The sequence below is a fragment of the Botrytis sinoallii genome (assembly GCF_014898435.1).
Source record: "Botrytis sinoallii strain Bc 23 chromosome Unknown BSIN_026, whole genome shotgun sequence".
Classification (NCBI taxonomy): domain Eukaryota; kingdom Fungi; phylum Ascomycota; class Leotiomycetes; order Helotiales; family Sclerotiniaceae; genus Botrytis; species Botrytis sinoallii.
Window position 1 is genome coordinate 650,766 of NW_024066053.1, and position 20,645 is coordinate 671,410.

The 20,645-nt window shown below is 41.4% G+C and overlaps 9 protein-coding genes across 9 annotated transcripts; 4 read left to right on the plus strand and 5 right to left on the minus strand.

Moving 5' to 3' along the window:
* Positions 1–467: 467 nt before the first annotated feature.
* Positions 468–1,318, plus strand: EAF02_010698 (uncharacterized protein; the record flags this gene model as incomplete). The annotated part of the gene is made up of 2 exons (XM_038906746.1): positions 468–952; positions 1,009–1,318. The coding sequence occupies 2 exons, from the start codon at positions 468–470 to the stop codon at positions 1,316–1,318; spliced, it is 795 nt and encodes a 264-aa protein (XP_038753616.1).
* A 171-nt stretch (positions 1,319–1,489) lies between these two features.
* EAF02_010699 (uncharacterized protein) lies at positions 1,490–2,259 on the minus strand (the record flags this gene model as incomplete). The annotated part of the gene is made up of 2 exons (XM_038906747.1): positions 1,490–1,863; positions 1,917–2,259. The coding sequence occupies 2 exons, from the start codon at positions 2,257–2,259 to the stop codon at positions 1,490–1,492; spliced, it is 717 nt and encodes a 238-aa protein (XP_038753617.1).
* A 1,143-nt stretch (positions 2,260–3,402) lies between these two features.
* On the plus strand, positions 3,403–5,402 carry EAF02_010700 (uncharacterized protein; the record flags this gene model as incomplete). Its single annotated transcript, XM_038906748.1, has 3 exons — positions 3,403–4,051; positions 4,110–4,474; positions 4,524–5,402. The coding sequence occupies 3 exons, from the start codon at positions 3,403–3,405 to the stop codon at positions 5,400–5,402; spliced, it is 1,893 nt and encodes a 630-aa protein (XP_038753618.1).
* A 1,835-nt stretch (positions 5,403–7,237) lies between these two features.
* On the minus strand, positions 7,238–8,056 carry EAF02_010701 (uncharacterized protein; the record flags this gene model as incomplete). Its single annotated transcript, XM_038906749.1, has 1 exon — positions 7,238–8,056. The coding sequence occupies one exon, from the start codon at positions 8,054–8,056 to the stop codon at positions 7,238–7,240; it is 819 nt and encodes a 272-aa protein (XP_038753619.1).
* Positions 8,057–11,851: 3,795 nt separating this feature from the next.
* On the minus strand, positions 11,852–13,745 carry EAF02_010702 (uncharacterized protein; the record flags this gene model as incomplete). Its single annotated transcript, XM_038906750.1, has 3 exons — positions 11,852–12,219; positions 12,449–13,411; positions 13,524–13,745. The coding sequence occupies 2 exons, from the start codon at positions 13,743–13,745 to the stop codon at positions 12,848–12,850; spliced, it is 786 nt and encodes a 261-aa protein (XP_038753620.1). The 3' UTR covers positions 11,852–12,219; positions 12,449–12,847.
* Positions 13,746–15,208: 1,463 nt separating this feature from the next.
* On the plus strand, positions 15,209–16,108 carry EAF02_010703 (uncharacterized protein; the record flags this gene model as incomplete). Its single annotated transcript, XM_038906751.1, has 2 exons — positions 15,209–15,291; positions 15,352–16,108. The coding sequence occupies 2 exons, from the start codon at positions 15,209–15,211 to the stop codon at positions 16,106–16,108; spliced, it is 840 nt and encodes a 279-aa protein (XP_038753621.1).
* Positions 16,109–16,834: 726 nt separating this feature from the next.
* On the minus strand, positions 16,835–17,482 carry EAF02_010704 (uncharacterized protein; the record flags this gene model as incomplete). The annotated part of the gene is made up of 2 exons (XM_038906752.1): positions 16,835–17,284; positions 17,432–17,482. The coding sequence occupies 2 exons, from the start codon at positions 17,480–17,482 to the stop codon at positions 16,835–16,837; spliced, it is 501 nt and encodes a 166-aa protein (XP_038753622.1).
* A 740-nt stretch (positions 17,483–18,222) lies between these two features.
* On the minus strand, positions 18,223–19,291 carry EAF02_010705 (uncharacterized protein; the record flags this gene model as incomplete). Its single annotated transcript, XM_038906753.1, has 3 exons — positions 18,223–18,595; positions 18,649–19,021; positions 19,081–19,291. 3 exons carry the CDS (start codon positions 19,289–19,291, stop codon positions 18,223–18,225), a joined length of 957 nt encoding a protein of 318 aa, XP_038753623.1.
* A 413-nt stretch (positions 19,292–19,704) lies between these two features.
* EAF02_010706 (uncharacterized protein) lies at positions 19,705–20,604 on the plus strand (the record flags this gene model as incomplete). The annotated part of the gene is made up of 1 exon (XM_038906754.1): positions 19,705–20,604. The coding sequence occupies one exon, from the start codon at positions 19,705–19,707 to the stop codon at positions 20,602–20,604; it is 900 nt and encodes a 299-aa protein (XP_038753624.1).
* Positions 20,605–20,645: the final 41 nt, after the last annotated feature.

Sequence of the window (20,645 nt, forward strand, 5' to 3'; positions counted from 1 at the left end):
TATTATTACATCCATAGGTACGAGTAGTAGGTACTGGTAAATAAATTTATATAACCCCACTACGATAACTTTATCATCATCATCATTATACAACCAACTTCAATACATTCACATACATTCACATACATTCACATACATTCATCAATACATTCAATACGCCGGATTATTTGTATATAAAAGATTCCTCTTTATATTTCATTCTTTTGCTTGTTTATAGACTTTTGGAATCCCTTCTTCCTATCAATGTAAGTTCGCAGTCCCAACAAGACTCAAACAATGGCGATGTCTATCTCATCTCAACTTCCTACCTTTCATCCTGTTTGCCAACTACCAACTACCACCAATTGCCAACTGCCAACTACCAACTCTGCTGCCATTGATTCACACTCCCAAGACACATCGACGAGAGCCAGCATCAATCGCTAATAATATCACCCAGACCTCATTACCCTCTCAACCTATTCAAAATGGGATCAACTACTCTCCCCGCCATGCAAACCTCCCCTAAATACATCTTCTTCACCGATTTCGATGGCACAATCACAACCCGCGATTCCAACGATTTCATGACGGATAATCTTGGATTCGGCCAAGAACTACGCAAGCAAGGAAACAAAGATGTCCTCGATGGTACAAAGACCTTCCGCGATTCGTTCCAATCAATGATGGATAGCATCAAGACTCCATATAGCAAGTGTATATCAACTCTTATCGAAAACATCAAGTTAGATCCTGGATTCAAGGAGTTTTTCGAATGGGCAAGAGAGAACAATATGCCAGTTGTCATTCTGAGTGGTGGAATGGAACCAATTATTAGAGCATTATTGGAACATCTCTTGGGAAAGAAAGAAGCTGCTGAAATTCAGATTGTCAGTAACCAAGTTGAAGTTAGAGAAGGATTCAAGAGTCTTGATGAGGAGGGAGGTTGGAATATTGTCTACCATGACGAAAGGTATAGTCTTGGCCCTAGGAAAAAAACTTACTAAAGGCAAAGCTAATTCCAAATAGTCATTTCGGACATGATAAATCTAGAGAGATTAGACCATACGCCGCACTCCCAGATGATCAAAGACCAACCATGTTTTACGCTGGAGATGGAGTCTCAGATCTCTCGGCTGCTAAGGAGACTGATCTGTTATTCGCCAAAAAGGGTCATGATCTCATTACCTATTGTGTTAGAGAAAAGGTTCCATTCACAATCTTTGAGGATTGGACTTCTATTTTATCAACAGTAAAGGATGTCGTTGCTGGTAAAACGACTGTTAAAGAAGTCTACGCTGCTGGTATCAAGGACTTCGAGAGTGAAAACAAGGCATAGACTACGTTGGGCTCAATACTTTGTCCATAGAACATAGACTGTTCATTAGAATTAGAATTATAGAGATGCACGTAAGAATATACAAGTTGCTTCCTCTCTTGACACCTTGTCTAGGGTGGTTAAAAAATAACATCGTATTTATCTACTGGCTCACAATTTTCTATTCCATCTTCATTTTCTAGGCCTATAAACCATTTTTACGAACTCCTGCTTCTCATAATCACCCTCAGCAACTATAGGAACCCTCTCCAACTCCTCAAATCCAGTAGCAAGATATACTGGCTCCCCCATTGCACTCGCCGACAAAACGAGAGGTGCATTATCGCGTATCGATCTCTCAATGCCCCATTTCAAGAGTTGAGTAGCATAACCTCGACGTCGAAAGTCTGGATGAGTGCCTATCAAATTGAGATAGAATTCATCACCATTAAACATCTCAGTAAATTCCTTTCGGGCTTCACCAATAGCTTTTATAAAAGCTGCATCATAAGTGGGATCTTTGTCTCTTCGAGTGTCCGCACCAGCTGCTTTCATTGCTTCTCCCGCTTGTTGAAGTTAGTTTTTTAAGGGTCTGAACTTATTGGGGGGAGAACCGTACGCGTTGGAGGATTGTATGTTTCTCCTTTTGCTTTACATATCCGCCTATTCACATACGAAGCATCCCATATAGACAAAGCAGCGACTTTCCAAACCGAATCTTCTTCAACTTCCACAATCATAGTTAGGTAGTCTGGATACTTTCCAGAAACCATAAGCTCAATGTAGAGACGAGAATACTTGAACAGATCTTCGGGATATTTATCACGATTGATGTATCGATATCGCCATGTTGGATCAGAGGTCAGGGACGCAATCATACCAATTCGGATGGCATCGATATCTTTGGGTTCTGCTTCACGAATGCGTGATTTGGCCATGGGGTTTGAAGGGGGTGTTGCCATTATAAGAGCTAGGACTTGAGACTATCTCGCTAATGTAAAATGGATAGAGTGGTCTGGTGAGAAAGTTTGAGAGTTAATCCAACTTATAGATTTATTAATGTGATATAGATATGTAGGAGATCAAGATGCTTATATTTTGAGAAACGTATGACTCATCTGCGATTATCGGATTCATATATACAGATGGATGCCTCGTTCATCCCACTTCTGATAGATATGAAAGGGCAAGTCATAGTTGTTTCTACTCATATTTCAAACTCAAATTCAAATGCAAAGGAAGCGTTCAAGTCCTCAAAACAGCTAAGGCCGAAGATGACCTGATCGTTACAAATATTAGGGAGTCATCGCTTCGATGTGGATGCTTATCAGAAATTGTGGGCTAGATGAAGAACATCCACAAGACTCGGGTTGGTTGGTAACAGCCAAAACACAATCTAGGGCAGAAGTTATATAGTCTCGATCCTGCATTCGAACTTCGAAGTTACTAAAAGCGGAGGGGCGGGATGCATCTAGTGAACATGCTCGGGTCGGCGGGATTGTCCTTTCAACTACCCAAACTGTGATCTGAGCTGAAACACTTTCAAGTGGCTCAATCCATACGATCTACCAATGATATACTTACACCCAGGAAAATGCTTAATGTGAGAGTATCGCATGATAGTAATAGTAATACCATTCTCGAAGTGAACATCATTTATACTTGTTCAGTAACACTTATTAGCTCAGGTAGCTCAGGTACCGGAGGGTTCCTGTGTGGTCGAAAGGATACCTTTAGAATGCCTCTAGAAATGGAAGGTTTGCCGATGTCATGTTGTGCGGGGTAATTTTTCCCCAGACCTCGAGACTCCTTCAATGTTTCAACTATTGGCTTCTCGAGGAGACTAAACTCACAAGCACGACGGCGTCATACGAGTACAAGAGAATTTTGTACCCGTAGACCGAAATCACGCACGATAGTTCTATGTTATACAGATTACAAGACAATATGCGTAGGAAGGTCTACCGAAAAGAGGAGTATTCTTTGATAGTCACAAATGCGTTGTTAAACATATAAATATCCATCCATCACCTGGTATTTCACAAATATACATACTATTTCACGTCCTCCACTAATCCATACTCAAACTACTGTAACACGTCAACATGGGAAGCATTGAAGTTGAAAACCCTATACCATCGTCTCAACGAGTCGAACATGGCTCATTCCAATTACGACTCGCCAACCTCCCTAAATCTACAGCTGAGAAATCCATCGATACTACAAAGATTGCTTCAGATTTCGTTGATCGCTGTAATCAAACAATCAACTCTGCTGACATTTCATCACTTTCTACACTCTTCTTGGAAGAATCATATTGGCGCGATCAATTGTGTCTTTCATGGGACTTTCACACTCTCCATGGCCCTTCCAAAATTCTTGAATTATTCAGTAAAACAAACGGCTCACGCGTAAAATCCATCGCACTTGATTCAAGCTCGGAATTTCGGTCACCCAAACTAACGCCGCTTGACGTTGATGGAAAGACGAATGTCATTCAGGCTTTCATAAAGGTCGAGACGGATGTTGGTAAGGGGGCTGGAATTGCTAGATTAGTAAATGACGATGGAACGTGGAAAGTATTTACGCTCTATACTTTCCTGGAAAACTTGAATGGCTACGAGGAGAATGTAGGAAAGAAGAGGCCTTATGGTGTGAAACATGGGGAGAAGACGGAGAAAGAAAATTGGCTGGATAGAAGAAATCTTGAGAAAGATCTTGGTAATGGAAGTGAGCCGACGGTATTGATTCTTGGTAAGTACTTCCATTGTAGATGATTGAGAAAATTAAGTGCAATATTAACATTCTTCAGGTGCTGGACAAGGTGGCTTGACAGTAGCAGCAAGACTAAAAATGCTTGGTGTTACATCACTCATCGTTGATCGAGAAGAACGAATCGGTGATAACTGGAGAACAAGATATCATCAACTGGTTCTTCATGATCCTGTTTGGTTTGATCATCTCCCATATCTACCCTTCCCTGAGAATTGGCCAGTATTTACTCCCAAGGATAAATTAGGGGATTGGTTTGAAGCATATGTGAGTTTATTAGAACTTAATGCTTGGACTCAAACTACCATTACCACCACTTCATGGAGTGATCAAACCAAGCAATGGACAGTCACTCTAGAAAGGACCAGAAATGGACAGAAGGAAACGAGGATTGTTCATCCAAAAGTATGTTATTTTGCAATGATCTCAGTGAATAATTACTGATTCTCTGTAGCACATCATACAAGCAACCGGTGCAAGTGGAGAGCCAAACTTTCCTTCTCATATCAAGGGAATCGACACCTTCAAAGGTCGAGTGGTTCATTCATCCAAATTCCCTGGAGCAACCGAATCTCGTGGTCAAAATAAAAAAGCAATTGTGGTTGGTTGTTGTAATTCTGGTCATGACATTGCTCAAGATTTATATGAACATGGCTATGAAGTAACAATTGTTCAAAGATCAACTACATATGTTATTGGCACAGAAACAAGTGCAGATGCTCAATCAAGTCTTTACGGAGAAAATGGCATTCCGACTTTTGATGCCGATATGGTCTTTCATAGCATGCCGAATCCAGTACTCAAGAAGTTGAATGTTGAAGGTACCAAGCAAGTGGCTAAGATTGATGAGAAATTACTTCAAGGTCTTGAAAAGGCTGGATTCAAACTTGACAAAGGACCAGATGGAGCAGGTCTTTGGATCAAATATCTTCAACGCGGTGGTGGCTATTATATGGATGTTGGATGTTCTCAACTTATTATCGATGGAAGAATCAAAGTCAAGCAAGGTCAAGAAATTACGGGAATCAGAGAAAATGGTATGGAGTTTGCAGATGGGTCATTAATCGAAGCAGACGAAATTGTATTCGCAACAGGATACCTGAATATGAGAACACAATGCAGGAAAATCTTTGGAGATGAAGTGGCGGATAGAGTTAAGGATGTTTGGGGATTTGACGAAGAAGGAGAAGTTAGAACTATGTGGAGGAAGACTGGTCATGAAGGATTTTGGTTTATGGGTGGAAATTTAGCTTTGTGTAGATGGCAGAGTAAGAGGTTGGCGTTGTTGATTAAGGGATTAGTGGAGGGTATAACGAAGTATGATGATATTTGAGTTATTTATGGCGACGGCGACAGGATATATAATGGAGCTGATAGCTTTAGTTAGTGGGATATTAAATTTCAATCATCAAACTAATTCAGAAATGACTTCTTCACTTCCTCGAACATTCCACTTAAGGTTATATAAGTTGACATGTCGGGCGACTTCTACTGCATACTCATGTTCAGGAAAGTGGCTAAGAATCCAAGAACCTCATATTTGAGAAGTTGGTAATCCCGTAAACATTTAACGAGCTCATATACTCGACTCGAGTATGGTGTATAGAGTATGGTGTATACCTAGATCCTACCTCCTCGCGAGCGAGACCTTGATAGAGCCTCCAGCCCGGCCCTTCCCCTCCGCCCAAATTCTCTTGAATATATATCCAAGCCGTCATATCAGAACAACAACAGATTACTTGCATATCCATTCCGTGCATTCCCGTGCCAAGCCGAATGATGCCCGACTAATGCATTCCATCCGCCTGTCCCGATATCGCCCCTCATACCCACCATCCGAACAATTTTTCATACAGAACCCCACTGCATTCACTACACATCCAAGCTGATGATTTTAATATATAGACACACAAGTAGCATGTTTCCATTAAAGAACCAGGTCGCTTAGCTCAGTTGGTTAGAGCGTGGTGCTAATATCTCATCTGATTCATCAGATAGGTTTGGCACGCCAAGGTCGGCGGTTCGAAACCGCCAGTGATCAATTTTCTTTTGCTCTGCTCAGGAGCTTCATTTTTATCCCTAGGAATACAACGTTGCAAAGTTGCAGTTTGCTTGGGTGGAATCGAGGTGAATGTGGGGTCCGTTGACATGCTACCTTTTTACTTTTCATTTTTGATACTGGTGATTAATGAATCTCGATTTGCCGAGTCTTTCTTGATCAATGGAAATATTTTCTGTGTAATCTATTCTGTGAATTTCTTAGAGGGTGTGAGTGGAGATGAGATGGGGATTAATTGGACATTACGGTGGAGAATGAAGGGGCTAGCTTTAGTATCGAAGTCGATAACGCGCATTTGATATAAAACCTAAAAATAGATTTCTGTCTGTTGCAAACAAAAAATCTAAAATTTATATAGTGCGTTTATAGAAATCTTAGAGAAAAAAATTAGAAATTTATATTCAATTTAATAATATTTAAAGAATAAAAGATTGAATGTTGAAATTTAATATTTTTTCAAATTCATTAGAATATTTCTATATTAAATATAAATTTCAATTTCTGAGATAATTCAAAAAGAATTATATTAATCGATTCTCTAAGTGTCACGGGATCACCTCTGGGAGTATTCAGAAGCTTTACCGCTGAGCTAAACGCCCAAAAGACTAGGAGGTAGAACTGGAAGTTCTACCTTACTCTCACATATATAGCAGGACAGGACAGGACAGAAAGGGCTTAGTGTCACCCCGTGACATTATAATGGAGAATGAAAGGGCTAGCTTTAGGCTAAGCGACGCTAACTAGTATTGGCTCCCGCAAGGTCCGGGAGTTTGAAGATCTTCAACCTTATTAACGGTTTCTTCACTTCGTACTACAAGTTGGTCCATTGATAAGGTATCTCTTCTTTAATTTAACTTCGGCAATTTGGAAAAGAAAGCATAATGCGTTATGGGGAGTAACCCTCGTCCCTTCATAGGATGGCAACTACATACATAACCTTACTGCATGTAGCACAAGATGTTAAACTGATGGTCAAGAGCATGATATACAGGTATCTCGAGAGTAAAACATTGCAACGACAAATGGTATCTTATTAAAACAATAATACACGAAGAAAAGAATCTCTAAAGTTTTTATACACGTTCCCAATTCTCTCACACCCTTAACCATCAACCACTTATTTCACCCCTCGCAATCCTTCCCTCTCTCCATTCCTCCTCATATGTTTTTCCTCCAAAGATTCTCCTCCTTTCCGGTTTCTCGCCCTTCTCATTCTTACGTCCACTCCTACTCGCTTCCCTTCCTCCAACCCCTCCCAATATCGCCCCCCCTAATGTTCCTAACCCAGGCATTATCAAATCTCCAATCAAACCCCCACCAAATGCACCAAAAAATGTATTTCTATCTTTATGAGTATTCCGAGCTCGAGTCTTGGATGCTCGTGAGTGTGTATGTGAATGTCTATGATGAGATCGACTCATAGATCTTGTCGATCGAGCTCGCGAATGTGAATGAGCTCGATTTCTCGATCGTGATCGCGATCTTTCTGAGGAAGATCTTGAACGTCCGCGGTGATGATAGCCGGGGATGTGTTGAGCGAGATAATGGGGATCGGGTGGTTCAGATATAGAACGTCGGGGTCGAAGATGAGGGGGGAGGTTTCGATAAGAGTGTGGTTCTATGGCCTGGTATTGATGACGTTCATCCCTTTGATGAGACTGTTGAGTCGGAGTTTGATACCCGTAAGCTGGGGGTTGAGTAGAATTGTAGTCCATAGCTTGTGGCGGAGGTGGATAATATGGTTGTTGTTGTGAATAACTTTGAGGATTGTAGACAGCAGGAGTCGGATATGCTGATCGTTCATTCATTGCAATATCATGTTGTGCTTGTTGATGATATGCCGATGTAGGATATTCAGCAGTTGGTTTCAGTATACCTGGACCTGGTATTGCTTGTGAAGAGGGATTGTAATATTCATGTGCCGCCATCGTGATAGTTGAAGTTAGATTTTCTCATCTATCTTGATTCTATTCTCAGGTTATTTTGGGAATTTTACGACTTTAACATAAATACCGTTCTTCAACTCATACACCATGGCTGCACGTAAATGTTTATCACGAGGCTCAGCGAATCAAATCGACGTCACCATACATGAAGCCAAGAAATATTATACTCTGCCTGATTAAGTTTACGTCACAAATAAGACTGGAGATGGTGAATATTTCAGAAGTGTAATGTGGTGCTGATGTCTTGGAATACGGATATCGCTTGCCGAGAAGAAGACAAGAGGGAATGGAGACGCAAGGCTGGCAAGTTTACCATGGGTTGCGGGGTAAGTAATATTGCTCGAATTTGGAAAACAATCACGGAGTGATTATAGAACCAATAGCATACAGATATAATGAATACTTCCTAGTAAGGTAGTGGCGGCATTCCCATTTCTGTGCATTTGCGGCAACCGATCATCCTGACCAGCCTGGTGATCAACGCTTAGAATACTTCTAGAAGAATATAATCCTTGCTCCCGCATAGGCCGAGACTTGTGTCTCCACACCAAGGCACTGTTTAGAGAACTGCCATGTATCTTGAATCTGGATGTCTTGCCGGGCACCGGTTAGATGTGTATCTTCTGTCGAATTTGGTATCTTCTGCATTCACATTGATATTAGCACGGCACTATTTATTGTGACTTCCGCACCGACATTTCTTCAGGAAAATCTGGATCTTCGTAGACGCTAGCACTGGATACTTATATACCTTTATTCTAATCTCATACACTTTTCCATTGTTGTAGTCATCATCGATCTCCTAACATCAGCAAGTATCGTACCCCGTTCTTACTGAATGTCAAGCAAACCGTCTTCTTTTGACCACACTAGTCGAACATTTATCAGCTCGTAAACGGTTGGCTCCGTATTGTTTCAATCATCCGTAGCACCTCGTACTCCATCGTACTCCATCGAACCTTTTTTTCTCCATCTCGCCATTTACCACCAACTGTCTTAAGCTGTTCGCAAAAGCATATTCCTTCTCTCGCTCGGGTATTCGTATTTTGGATGGATCTAATGGGTCAAAGCCAAGCTATTTGAGCCCTATAATGTCGGTATCTCGACGAACAATTACTCTTTTTCGATATCAATCCATCAGTATAAAAGCCGTATTCACTAAGATACTCTTTTAAGCAGCATCAATCGAGATAGATCATAATCCCATCGCCCATATAGACGTCATTTTTGAACGATATAGTATTGTCAATGTATTTTGACAATGCTTGATGGAGACGGTATCCGATACCTTGAGCTGGATTGAGTTCCGGTATGCAAGTAGAGGTGTTCTATTAATAACAATAAAAGGTTTTGTATTGCCGATTATTTTCTGACCTTCTCCTCGGCCATTCCTGTTTCGCTATTTTGATATGAGAACCAAGGTCAACAATCATATAGAGTAGGTTCGAAGTCTTAAAGTTAAACTATGAAACATCAGCTAGTGAATTGGTGATAACTGTAAATCCAATGACGATTTAAGATGCCATTAACTTTAAATACTGGACATTGACATTGTCAATGCATGGCCTGTGTCTTGACAGCGTACGAATTTGAATTTTGTCCTTCCATGATGTTGTGCCGAAATATTATGACCAAAGTGTAGATGAAAAACTTGTAGGGTGAAGCTGCACAACCAACTCTTTTGAGTAGAAAGAGTAGCAATATATTGATATCAACCTTGATGAGCCCACTAGATTTCAATCTAATATATAGTAAAGAATGACCGCAGTAATTAATAGAGATCAAATAACTGAGAAACTTACTTAAACCTTGTACGAGAAGCTCGTTCCAGATCAGTCTTCTGCAGTTCATTTCAAGATTTTAGTTGGGGTTTTGAAGATACTATTGTCGACTTCAGACATTCATATTTTCTACCAATTAGATAACAGAACTATGTGCACCTGTGAAATGATGTAAATATTTATTGGAAGAAGTTGAATATTCCAAATCTTTTGATTGTTGGACTACAGTCCGAACTATGACAGTCTGCCCGAGGTTCAGATTAGTCTATTCGTGAAGACATCTATAATATAAATCAATTTTATGGACCATATTACAAGTCAGATCAATGGAATAACCCTAAACATCAAATGAACTTCATTCTATTTGGACGCGCTAGCTCCAGTCTTTCACAGTTTTTAGTTCAAGGCTGATTGTTGCATTTCCACTTGGTCATCGGGTACGTATGATTGTACAGTTGCTTTTAAGAACAAGACAGTGTCTTTCGAGACAGCGAAGATGACGAAGTCAGTCATTTGACGATGAAATGTATTGGCCCCAAGTCAATTTAACGCGAAACGGGTTTCTGATGCCCTGACAATAGGATTGCTAGAGACAATGGATGAAGTAGAATCGAGATGATTGTAAAGCTCAATAGAAATGGAAAGCTCGCATATCTCAAGGTAGAAGCAAATAACAAGTAGCAATCACTAGCATTAACATTGACCTTTCTAGCACTAGAGCACAGAAAATGAGAGGCGCTCGCTATTGAATCAAGTTCAATCAACAATATTGAAACTATTTCAGGATAAAAAGTCTCTCAAGAACAACAATGCCATTTCAAGTGAGAATCATGTAGCGATTTAGAAGGCTTCTAGAAGCATTTAGGTGGAGTCGTTCTGCCGTTCCAGCGGGGTTGTAACTCAGCTCCACTGGGAAAGCTTCGACCAACCAATTCGCTTAACCATGAAGCTTGTATTTGTTAATGGTATAGATATTCAAATGCAGCCCCCAATTGTACAAATAGGCCTGATAGTTCAGTGGTAGAATTCTTGCTTTGGGTTTCCAAATCTAAATTGTAAGAGGTCTCCGGTTCGATCCCGGATTAGGCCCATCCCAATATTCTTTTGCTTTTGAAGATGCTCTGTCGAGTGGGAAGGAAAACTGTGCAAATATTTTGACCCTCTAAGTGGTCCCGTAGAGCACTACTAGATCCTTTTTGCATATTCTGCAGAGTAGATGGAGTCGACGGATAACAAATACATAGACAAATTCATGGTGACATTTTGATACCAGCCTACGTCTATTGGGAATGCAAACACACTACTGCAGCGGAATGTAGGATGGATTAGTAGAAATGTAATTTTAATCATACGAGGTGGTCGCTATTGTTCACTGATTTGTCGTGAAGTGTGAATCGTCTATGTGTTATCCTTTTAGCTATTTGACAAGATAGTCATTGTATTGTAGACGTGTGTCAGGTTATATCAGGCGTGTAACTTACACCCTCTTGATACGGGAGATGGTCTTGCCTACACAAGATCTATATGAGAAGAGTACATCCAACTATTATAGGACCAACGCATGGCGATTCAAGGAGAAAACTTCGAAGATTTTGCTCTCCTCATATAGCATTAATATATTACCGGTTAAGCCATACCCTATTATCAAATGAAGCAAATTGCTTCCTAAACTCGGGCATGTTGCCAGAGTGGTTAATGGGTAAGACTTGAATGAATAATTCGGTTATCTTATGGTTTCGGCCTCGTAGGTTCAAATCCTGCACATGTCGTTTTGGCAGTTTAATTTCTATTTGCTGTTGTTTCCTGGAACGAAGTCTCTTTTTGAATTCGCTTTGATTGTCTGTTATTTTCCTGCGTGCTCCAAAGGAAAAAGTTCTACTCATTTTATTAATGTGGAGATTTTATGGGTGATGAAAATTATTTTGTCTTTACTTTTTTTGATGGGTAAAATATTAGTTGACTCGATTCACCACCCCCACCATAGGTCCCCCAAAGCCACCCCTCTAAGATTTCAATTCACTACAACTCCTTCAATTTCATTATACTCAAGTAGTTTAGAATCAAAATGTTCCTCATGGAAAGGGCAAAAAGAAATTGACTACTACGAGAATTAGACTCTTTGCCAGAAAACGATTTGCCGGTTCACATATATCCGGAGTCGACCGAATGTAATCCCCAATGAACAAAATTGTTGATGATCACTTCAAGTATCAAACTCTCCCCAGAAAGATTGGCGTGTTTCAACACAACAACACCAGACTTTATTTACATAAAATAAACCCTGGAGGTCAACATGAGCATCAAAAGATGACAAAATTGATCACTGGCGGTTTCGAACCGCCGACCTTGGCGTGCCAAACCTATCTAATGAATCAGATGAGATATTAGCACCACGCTCTAACCAACTGAGCTAAGCGACCGAATTATTGGTTGATTTAATGGAAGATTGGACATCAGGAAAGTATATGTACAAAACACCAAAGAAGCCATAAAGAAGAGATGAGAGAGGGGTGGAGGTGGTGTGGGGACAAGTAGTTGATGGAGAGTGAGTGAACGTAGATGAAAGTGTTGATGTAATGGAAATGAGACTCACCTGAAGGCCTCTTCGCATTACCCTGAAATCCAATTGTCCATACATCAGCCACCATAGACAAAGAAGTTTTTTCACTTACACAGAATGAAAACCAAAATGATGCGAACAGCTAGACAGATGTTCATGATGAAGGGTAATATCCATTTTTGAATAACTGCTATTGCAGCAAAAGCAGATCAACAATAATGATACATGCTTCGTCACATACAATAGAGAGAGAATGCTCCCCAAGATGGAGCCCCAATAAGCAAAGAGTAGTAAACAGACGCTCCAAAATGCAAATTCGTATTCATCCTATTCCATTCCAAACCCAGTGTGCGCACTTGTGTGATACCCTATGCGCCAATGATATTTCCGTTCAACACTGTATAGAAGAAGAATAAATGATGAGTGAAACTTTCACTTTTTGGCCTTTCTGCCACGCTTCTTTGGCTCTGCCTTTTTCTCCTCTGGCTCTGCTTTTGCTTGATCCCTTTTTTCTTCCTCCTCGTTTGGTTCTTCTGACTTTGGCTTCTCTGAAGTTGGTTCCTCATTTTTGGATTTCTTTGCCGCAGGCTTCTTTTCTTCTTCAGTCGCTTCATCATCTTCATCCGCTGCCTCATCACTAACGTTTTTTCTCTTCTCTGCTGCGGGCTTTGGATCTAACTTTTCTTGCTGTCGAGCGCTACTTCGCGTTCCTTGTCTTTGTACCTTCTTTTCCTTCTTCGGGGCAGCTTGTTTCTTTTGAACGGGTGCCTTCTTCTCGACTTCTTTATCAGCTGTCTTGTCGTCCGATCCATTTGCTTCTTCATCAGCAGTTTCCTTGCCATGGCCATTCTTCTCCTTCTCGGAATCTTTCAATTCAGCAGCTTTCTCCTCCTCGGATTTCTTCTCAGGTGTTCCTTTCGTGGGTTTGTCTTTAGATCCGGGTTCATTTTCGTAATCACCTCCTTCAGCTTCATATTCTTGACCGATCTTTTTGGCCTGAAGTGATGGTGTGTAATTAGTATATGGCACCACGTAAGAAGAGTTTGAGATGAAAATAATGATAGTTGAAACCTCAGAATACTGGTTGCTGTGGGATCAGATGACTTACCTTCCATGCAGCCATCTTTCCTTTACCACTACCATCTTTATTCGTTTCTTGCTTGACTTCTGTTTTGGTAGATGTTAAGAAAGGATCGGACACAATCAAAGGTAAGGGAGATTTCAAAGGGGTCGCGGGATCACGAGGGGGAAAATGAAAAGAAAGTTCTTTACTTTCAGTAATGTCCTTCTTGAGCTTGGGATCAGTTGGCTTCCCTTTAGCAGAAGGCATATTTGCGATGGCGGTGATATGAATCCAAAGTTTTATATAGAGAAATTGTCAATGATAAAATGCGATGAATGGGAATTGTATGCACATGAAAATATCCTTAATTTTAATTACAGATAAGAGATAGATGGAATTTTGTGTAAAAGGCATAAACAATGAGATGGAGAAAGAGCGAGGTTGGGAAAGAGGAGAACCAAAATCAATGTCGTCAGCGTATCACGCCTGCACCTGCAAGGGATAAATCTAATAGGGGCTAAATATAGGCTGGCGTTTGTTTTAACGACGTGATGGGATTGTGTGCGGTCCAATAACCGATTCATGCTAATAAGTCAGATACAACTTGTTACTTGTGCAAATTATTTACAAGCAAGTAAAGAGAAACGTGAATTGCTTTGCTCAGATGTTCTCTACCAAGTACAATCAAGTATCAATGGTTGAGCCATGGATGTTCCTGTGTTTGACATTGAACAGATGGACTGAAGCCTAGTACCTTCCACCACCATTCCTCACTGGGTTCAACTCAAAATGCTTGAATTAGACGGGAGTTTGAAGTTACTAGAGGGTAGATGGACTCCCCTCATTGACGTAGGCCGCCCACGCCTGAGGTCAATTAGTTGGAAGGGCTCTGATCATCGAATCGCTGCCAAATTTTGTTCCTCTAGTGAGAAACTCCTACTGGATTAGATCGATTTTTTCACTCATATGATGTTCAAAAATGAATTTCATACACGGACGCGATTGTGAAAAGTATGATGACATTCATTGATACGAGTATCTTACAATGTGCCAATCTTCCCCCCTCACTCTACTTCTGGATCTCATTCTCACTCTGTTGATCAATAACACGTTAACAAAGTGGTGGCATACCGGCCCTAGATGCCGAGAAACATTTGTGGTAAAAGGGAGCACTGGAGTATAAGTAAGATGGCAATACCAGAGAAATCTGCCATGGAATCGAGGTGCACTGCATGAGATGTACTAGATAATTGAATTGCGATGGCTATATGTGTTTACTGACCTAGTGGTTCAGAGAAGCTCTCCTCGCATGATGACCACACTTATTTCTACTTCCAGAGTTCTCTGGCAATTTTCATTACCTTTAGTTTGATGAAAGTTTGTTGAGCTACACATCACATCACATTAGACAAAGGGGAATGCATTTGGAACGTGCTGGGTAGGTATATTATGATTCTTAATGGCCCTCCCAGGATAAATATTCATAGAAAATCATTCACTAAAAACAGTGTTATGAGTTTCTATCCCACCCCATACCTCACTATGAGAATACCAGATTAGATTGAAAAACAATTCCAAGCGCCTCGGCACGGTACGACGCGTCTCTAACAATATTGACGCGTACAACACTTTAGTCTGTGATTGATATTTATATCTAAACAACTCTGATGGTACAACTTCGAGTACGGCAAAGGAAAAAGTAACATCAAGAACTTGTTAATCCACACAAGATGACGCATCGACTTCATTCCGAGTCTGCAAAGAAAAGGATGTCAACGGTCAAGAATGTCAAGCCAAAGCCATCTTACGAAGAGTAGGTTCTCTCAACATTGTCTTGTACATTAGAATATCACATCTAACAAAAGTCCAACAGCATGCTCGATAGTCCCATAATAGACCTCTACATCGGACCCAAACGCAAGAAATTCAGCATCCACCGCGGACTCCTCTGCGCCAAATCCCCCTTCTTCGCAAACATCTTCCTAAACAATGATGAACTCAGCGAAGAAAAAGAAGACCACTATCTACCCAAAATTAGCCCGGAACATTTCTCCATCATCATGAAATGGCTATATCGCGGTAGTCTGGACGCCGGATTCGAGAACGAAGGAAATAAACCAAGTTGTGCAGCAATAGAAGTCTACGCCTTGGCGCATCAATTGGGAATGACAGAGATGATGAATAAAGTGTTGACCGGATTAGGAAGAAGATATGTGGAGAAGAGGTTTACGCCGAATGTTTTTGCAATTGAGTTGGCGTTTGAGTTGACGGAACCGGTGGGCCCAAAAGATCGGGATTGTGGACTGAGGAGATGGATGGCAAGGTGGTATGCTATTATGCTACTTTTTCCAGAAGGAGTTTCGTCTACGGCGGGGAACAGTATCTCGGAGGATAGTTTGGCTGATTTAGGTTTGAGATTTCCGTCTCTGTACAAAAGTGTGGTTGGACTTTTAAGAGGGGCGGAAGGATGGAAGGATGTTAGGACTAAGTTCTATGACGAAAAAGTATGTTCTTTTCATGAGCATGAAGCTGGAGATAGAAGTTGTGAAGATGTTGGAAAGTTTTGGGGCATTTTCAGAAGTAAGGAGACCGAGGCTGGGTGGATGTCAGTGAGCAGAGGAAAAGTTTAAGAGGGATTTGTATGGATGTAGGTTTATGGTTTTTGACGGCGCATTGGGTGGGAGGATGGCGTACAAATTGATATCGAGCATGACACCCGTTTGGAGTTTGAGCATTGGATATGTAAGAGTTTGGGGTACGACTCCTACAAAAAATTAAGATACCATTTCCTTAAAATCCATTTGCCCAAATACAGTGAAGGTTACATATATAGATAGCTATATCAAATTTACGTCACCCAGTGTCTGTAGCCAAGTGGGGACTACAAAGATATGTTCCAATTCCAGATAGAAGTAGGCTTGCTTGGACGGCGCCGAAAGAAGCTTGTAAGTCAACTACGGTTTTTCTCGTAGATTCTTTTTGGGAGGAAGTATTTGACGCCTAGTGTTCGTCGCTCATATCAAATAGTGCTTGTTTGAAAAGACATGGAAGATTTTCACCAATTAGAAAAGCAAACAATGTCGTAAATCGTCCTTTGTTGGAAGTGCAAGCCTTGATCTATGAACAGGTGCATTATCCCACCGATATAGACTGCACAAACCGCACTGATATCAATCCCAAAAAGCGCAAAGAGGGGAGAGTTCCGCAGTCGCAGTAACACCACCAAATACAAAGTATCTCCATGTCGTAACATTTAGAAATTGACCACCACAAGCCAATTGATCACACATAATAGTTATGATCCATTGAATATCCTGCCTCCTCCCAAGCCGTAGTTCTTCACCTCTCCATCTCCTTTACTTCTTGGCTGGGTACTTGGTCTTGAAAAGGTACGAGCTAAAGTAATAATCTCCAACAGCCAAAGCACCCACAACACCAGCCCACGCACCCACGATCTTCCATGTCAACTCTCCCTTTGCGTATTTTGAATATGCTCCGAATCCCAATCCAGTGCTCAATGCTGCGACGGCGATCGCATTTCCAATCACGACTGGGTTATCACTGTTCTCTTGAACACGGCTCTTGCCCTTCTTTGATTTCTTGGAAGCGGCATCCTTTGCAGCGCGAAGCTTAGCCTCGATTTGTTCAGCTTCTTGCTCAAGACGGTTGGCTTGTGTCTCGGTTTGGACTGGTTGTGATTGGAAGTCTGAAGGAACAGTGTGCACGGAATCGGTGTCGACGTCAATTAAGGAGGAGGTGGAGGCACTTTCGGTGGGGATGACAGATGGTGGGGCAGGAGCACGTTTCTGTGGTGGGATGATTAGTTCTTGACCTGAATGAGTAGTAAATATCGTCGGAGGTAGAAGGGATTCCTTTGACGACGATGAGAAAGGAGACATGGGTTGAGAGGATACAAGTAAATGTAGAGGAGTTTAAGAGAAATTCAAACATACCTCCTCATCAGTCTGTTGTGGACCTGAAGCTGCTGCTTGTGCGTAAGACATCTTTTATATGATATGAGTAGGTATGATGGGTGGAAAGATGTAGGTGTAATGTAGGAATTTGCGGGTGTCTTTCGAGAGGATGTGAATATATCAAGATGGATGTTTTAAGTTGACGAGAAATAGAAGTATGGAAACGATAAAATGTCGTGTGCGAACAAGGGAAACCTTCATGTGAGAAACCGGGAAAGATTTCAATGAAGGTGTGGCTGTGGCTTGTGGATGTGGCTCAAGCTGGATCTTCTCGCTTAAAGTGGGTTTTTCATCTGTTGACGTAGGCGGCTCAAGTGGAATGAGAGAGATTCTAGAATCTAGACTCTCTCGACTCTAGATTCTGATATGGAACCACCTGCACTCACACATACAACGCAATCACCAACAAGGAAAATGTCATAGCACAAACCATACAAAATACATCTATATTTCAATATAAGTTGCCAGCGATATCGAAATGATAGTAATAGCAGTTTTGTATGTTCCCTTGTGACTAATTACTGAGTACTCTAAAGTGATAGAAGGCTCTTCTCATCAAAGCTTTCAAACTCGGGGAAACAAAGAATCACAACACTACATCCTGCATACTATACCTCCTATCTGCTACATAGGTACAAATGAACACCATTCAGACTATCATGAGGTGAGTTGAGTTTTCATATATCATACATACAGAATAACAAGAATGCCCAATGGTTTCGTCTTTTTTGGTATTACATTTGTACAATAAAATTACAGTCTAAAAGGACTTATTTCTTTGTTGTAGCATCGTGAGCAGCTCGTGGTAATAATTCTCCCCCCTCATCGCCAGAATTTTGTGTAGACTCAGGTGTTGTGCTGTTTCGGCTATCCCTATGTTTCTCTTCCGTTGATTCCGAATTGGACTCGATAGCTTTTTGGGTAGTTGGCTTCGCTGGCTCTGAATTTTCTTCAGGCTTCTTCTCGGATTTTTCTTCGGGTTTTCCTGATACTGCGGTCTTCTGAGACAACGGTTCCGAGCCACCTTCTTCTGATCCATTTGCCGCTTCTCTTGCTCTAAGCTCCTCCTCTATCTCATCCTCCTCGTTCTCCAATTCTGATGCATACATCTCTGGATGAGCTCGGAAGCAATCTTGCATTCCCCTAAACATTGTTAGTCCTGATCGATCGTCGATGTTCCAGACCCGCAGACTCACTTGAACTTTTCTATACATTCAACACCCTTTGGCTCTTCAGTGGAGTGAACGAAACAGCTAAACGCAGCTTTGAACTCCTCTCCACAAGGTCCATGTGCCATGCCTCCCAAACAAGGACAATCCCAATTGATTTCACCAGTTTCCGGATTGAATGCGCCTTGTTGGCCAGCTTCATCTTCAAGTCCTTCCATCTCTCCTTCCTCCTCAGCTCCACCTTCAGCAGCGACTGCTTTTGCGGCCGACTCGTGTTCCCTCTTCTCTTGTTCTGCTGCTAATTCTGCATGTCGCTTTCGCTTTTCTTCAATTACCGCATCGAGAGTGGGTAAATCTGATTCTCGAACTCTGTGTATTGATTCATCTAATTTTTGAATTGCTGTTGTGCCAATCAGCATCTCCTTGAGATTCGCCTCCTAGCTGCTAGTATTCTCATACCTTCTGGTTCTTCGGCGAAAACATTGCTCGTATTATACCAATATACTCCTGCACCTGCCAATGCCCATCTTGCAGCGCTGCTTTTCCAACTTCGGGACTTTTGTGAGGGTGGTGCTGTGCTTAAGAATCGTCGAGCAGAAGTGGTATTAATGACAGATTTAGACTGTGGTCGTGAGCATTTCGGCGCAACTCTCAAAACTGATTTGAACATGCTGGGCTAAATTCGAGAAAATGTCTGTGAAGATGAAAACACTCAAACGAAATATTAGGAATCTCAAAGAATAGCAGACTCGAATATGAACGCCGTGTTTGTAAGCATCTCTGGATTTTCCGAATCACCGATTCGAGAAAATATCTGGATCATGTGATTGATGATAAGATAAGATATTGTCGCAAAAGTGTAGGTTTCTTAACTTTCTCCTCCACCAAGCAGAATGTCTATGTGTTCTCTTACTTCCTTATTGTAGCCCCCCATGATAACAGCGTTAAGTAGTTTACACTGCTGGATATAGTCTATTTGTTTTCTTCTCTTTGCTAGGACTTTACAAGTTGAAAGGTTAATGGTCAAATTCGTCTCAGCATCTACACACCTTCCCCTAGAACCTTCACCAACGCAATAAAATCATGGGATCCCAAGATTTTGTCACTTGGCATCCTGCTGATATATTCTCTGATCATCCAGCCGATCATAAAGAGTTTGCGCTCATTGTCCTAAACCAGCCTCTGGAGCTGCCTTCTAACATCTACAAGAAGTTATGGGATAATGCTGTCTACCATATCGCAGCTGATGGTGGCGCAAACCAAGTTTATAACAGGAATCACAAAAATCCATTTGATGGAAATTCCTTAGACCCAGCCCTCCAGGATGAAAGAAAGGCTGAAACCCATCTTGACATTGATACTATCATTGGCGACTTCGACTCCATGTCTCCCAATCTCTTCAAATATTTTGAGGATGATGGCACCGAAATCATTAGGGACGGGGATCAGTATTCCACAGACTTCACCAAAGCAGTGCGATATGTTAAAAGTTTTGAGCAACCTTTTGGCTCGGAAAGGACTCCTCCATGTTCCCATCGTCAGAAGAAACTCGATCAACTCAAGCAATTGCCCAGACCTCTCGATATCATTTGCCTGGGAGGTTTAGGTGGAAGAGTTGATCAGGCTCTTTCACAACTTCATCATCTTTATATGTTTCAGCAAGAATCAAACTATTCCAAGGGCAAGATGTACCTGGTTTCTAGTGAAGCTATAACCTTTGTTCTCAAGGCTGGAAAACACAAAATAAAGATCAAGGAAGAGGGCAAATTGCTGAAATTGGGAAAACATATTGGAATATTACCGGTCAAGGAACCTTCGATCATAACCACGCAAGGCTTAGAGTGGGATGTAACAGATTGGAAGACAGAATTCGGAGGTGATATAAGTACCAGCAACCATGCGAGGGAGGATTGGGCGATCATTGAAACGACGAAGGATGTTGTATTCACCATCGATTTTGTTCTCAACAAGATGGATGAATAAGATCAACTTCGCCTGGACGAGCGATTCGATAATCTCGGGGC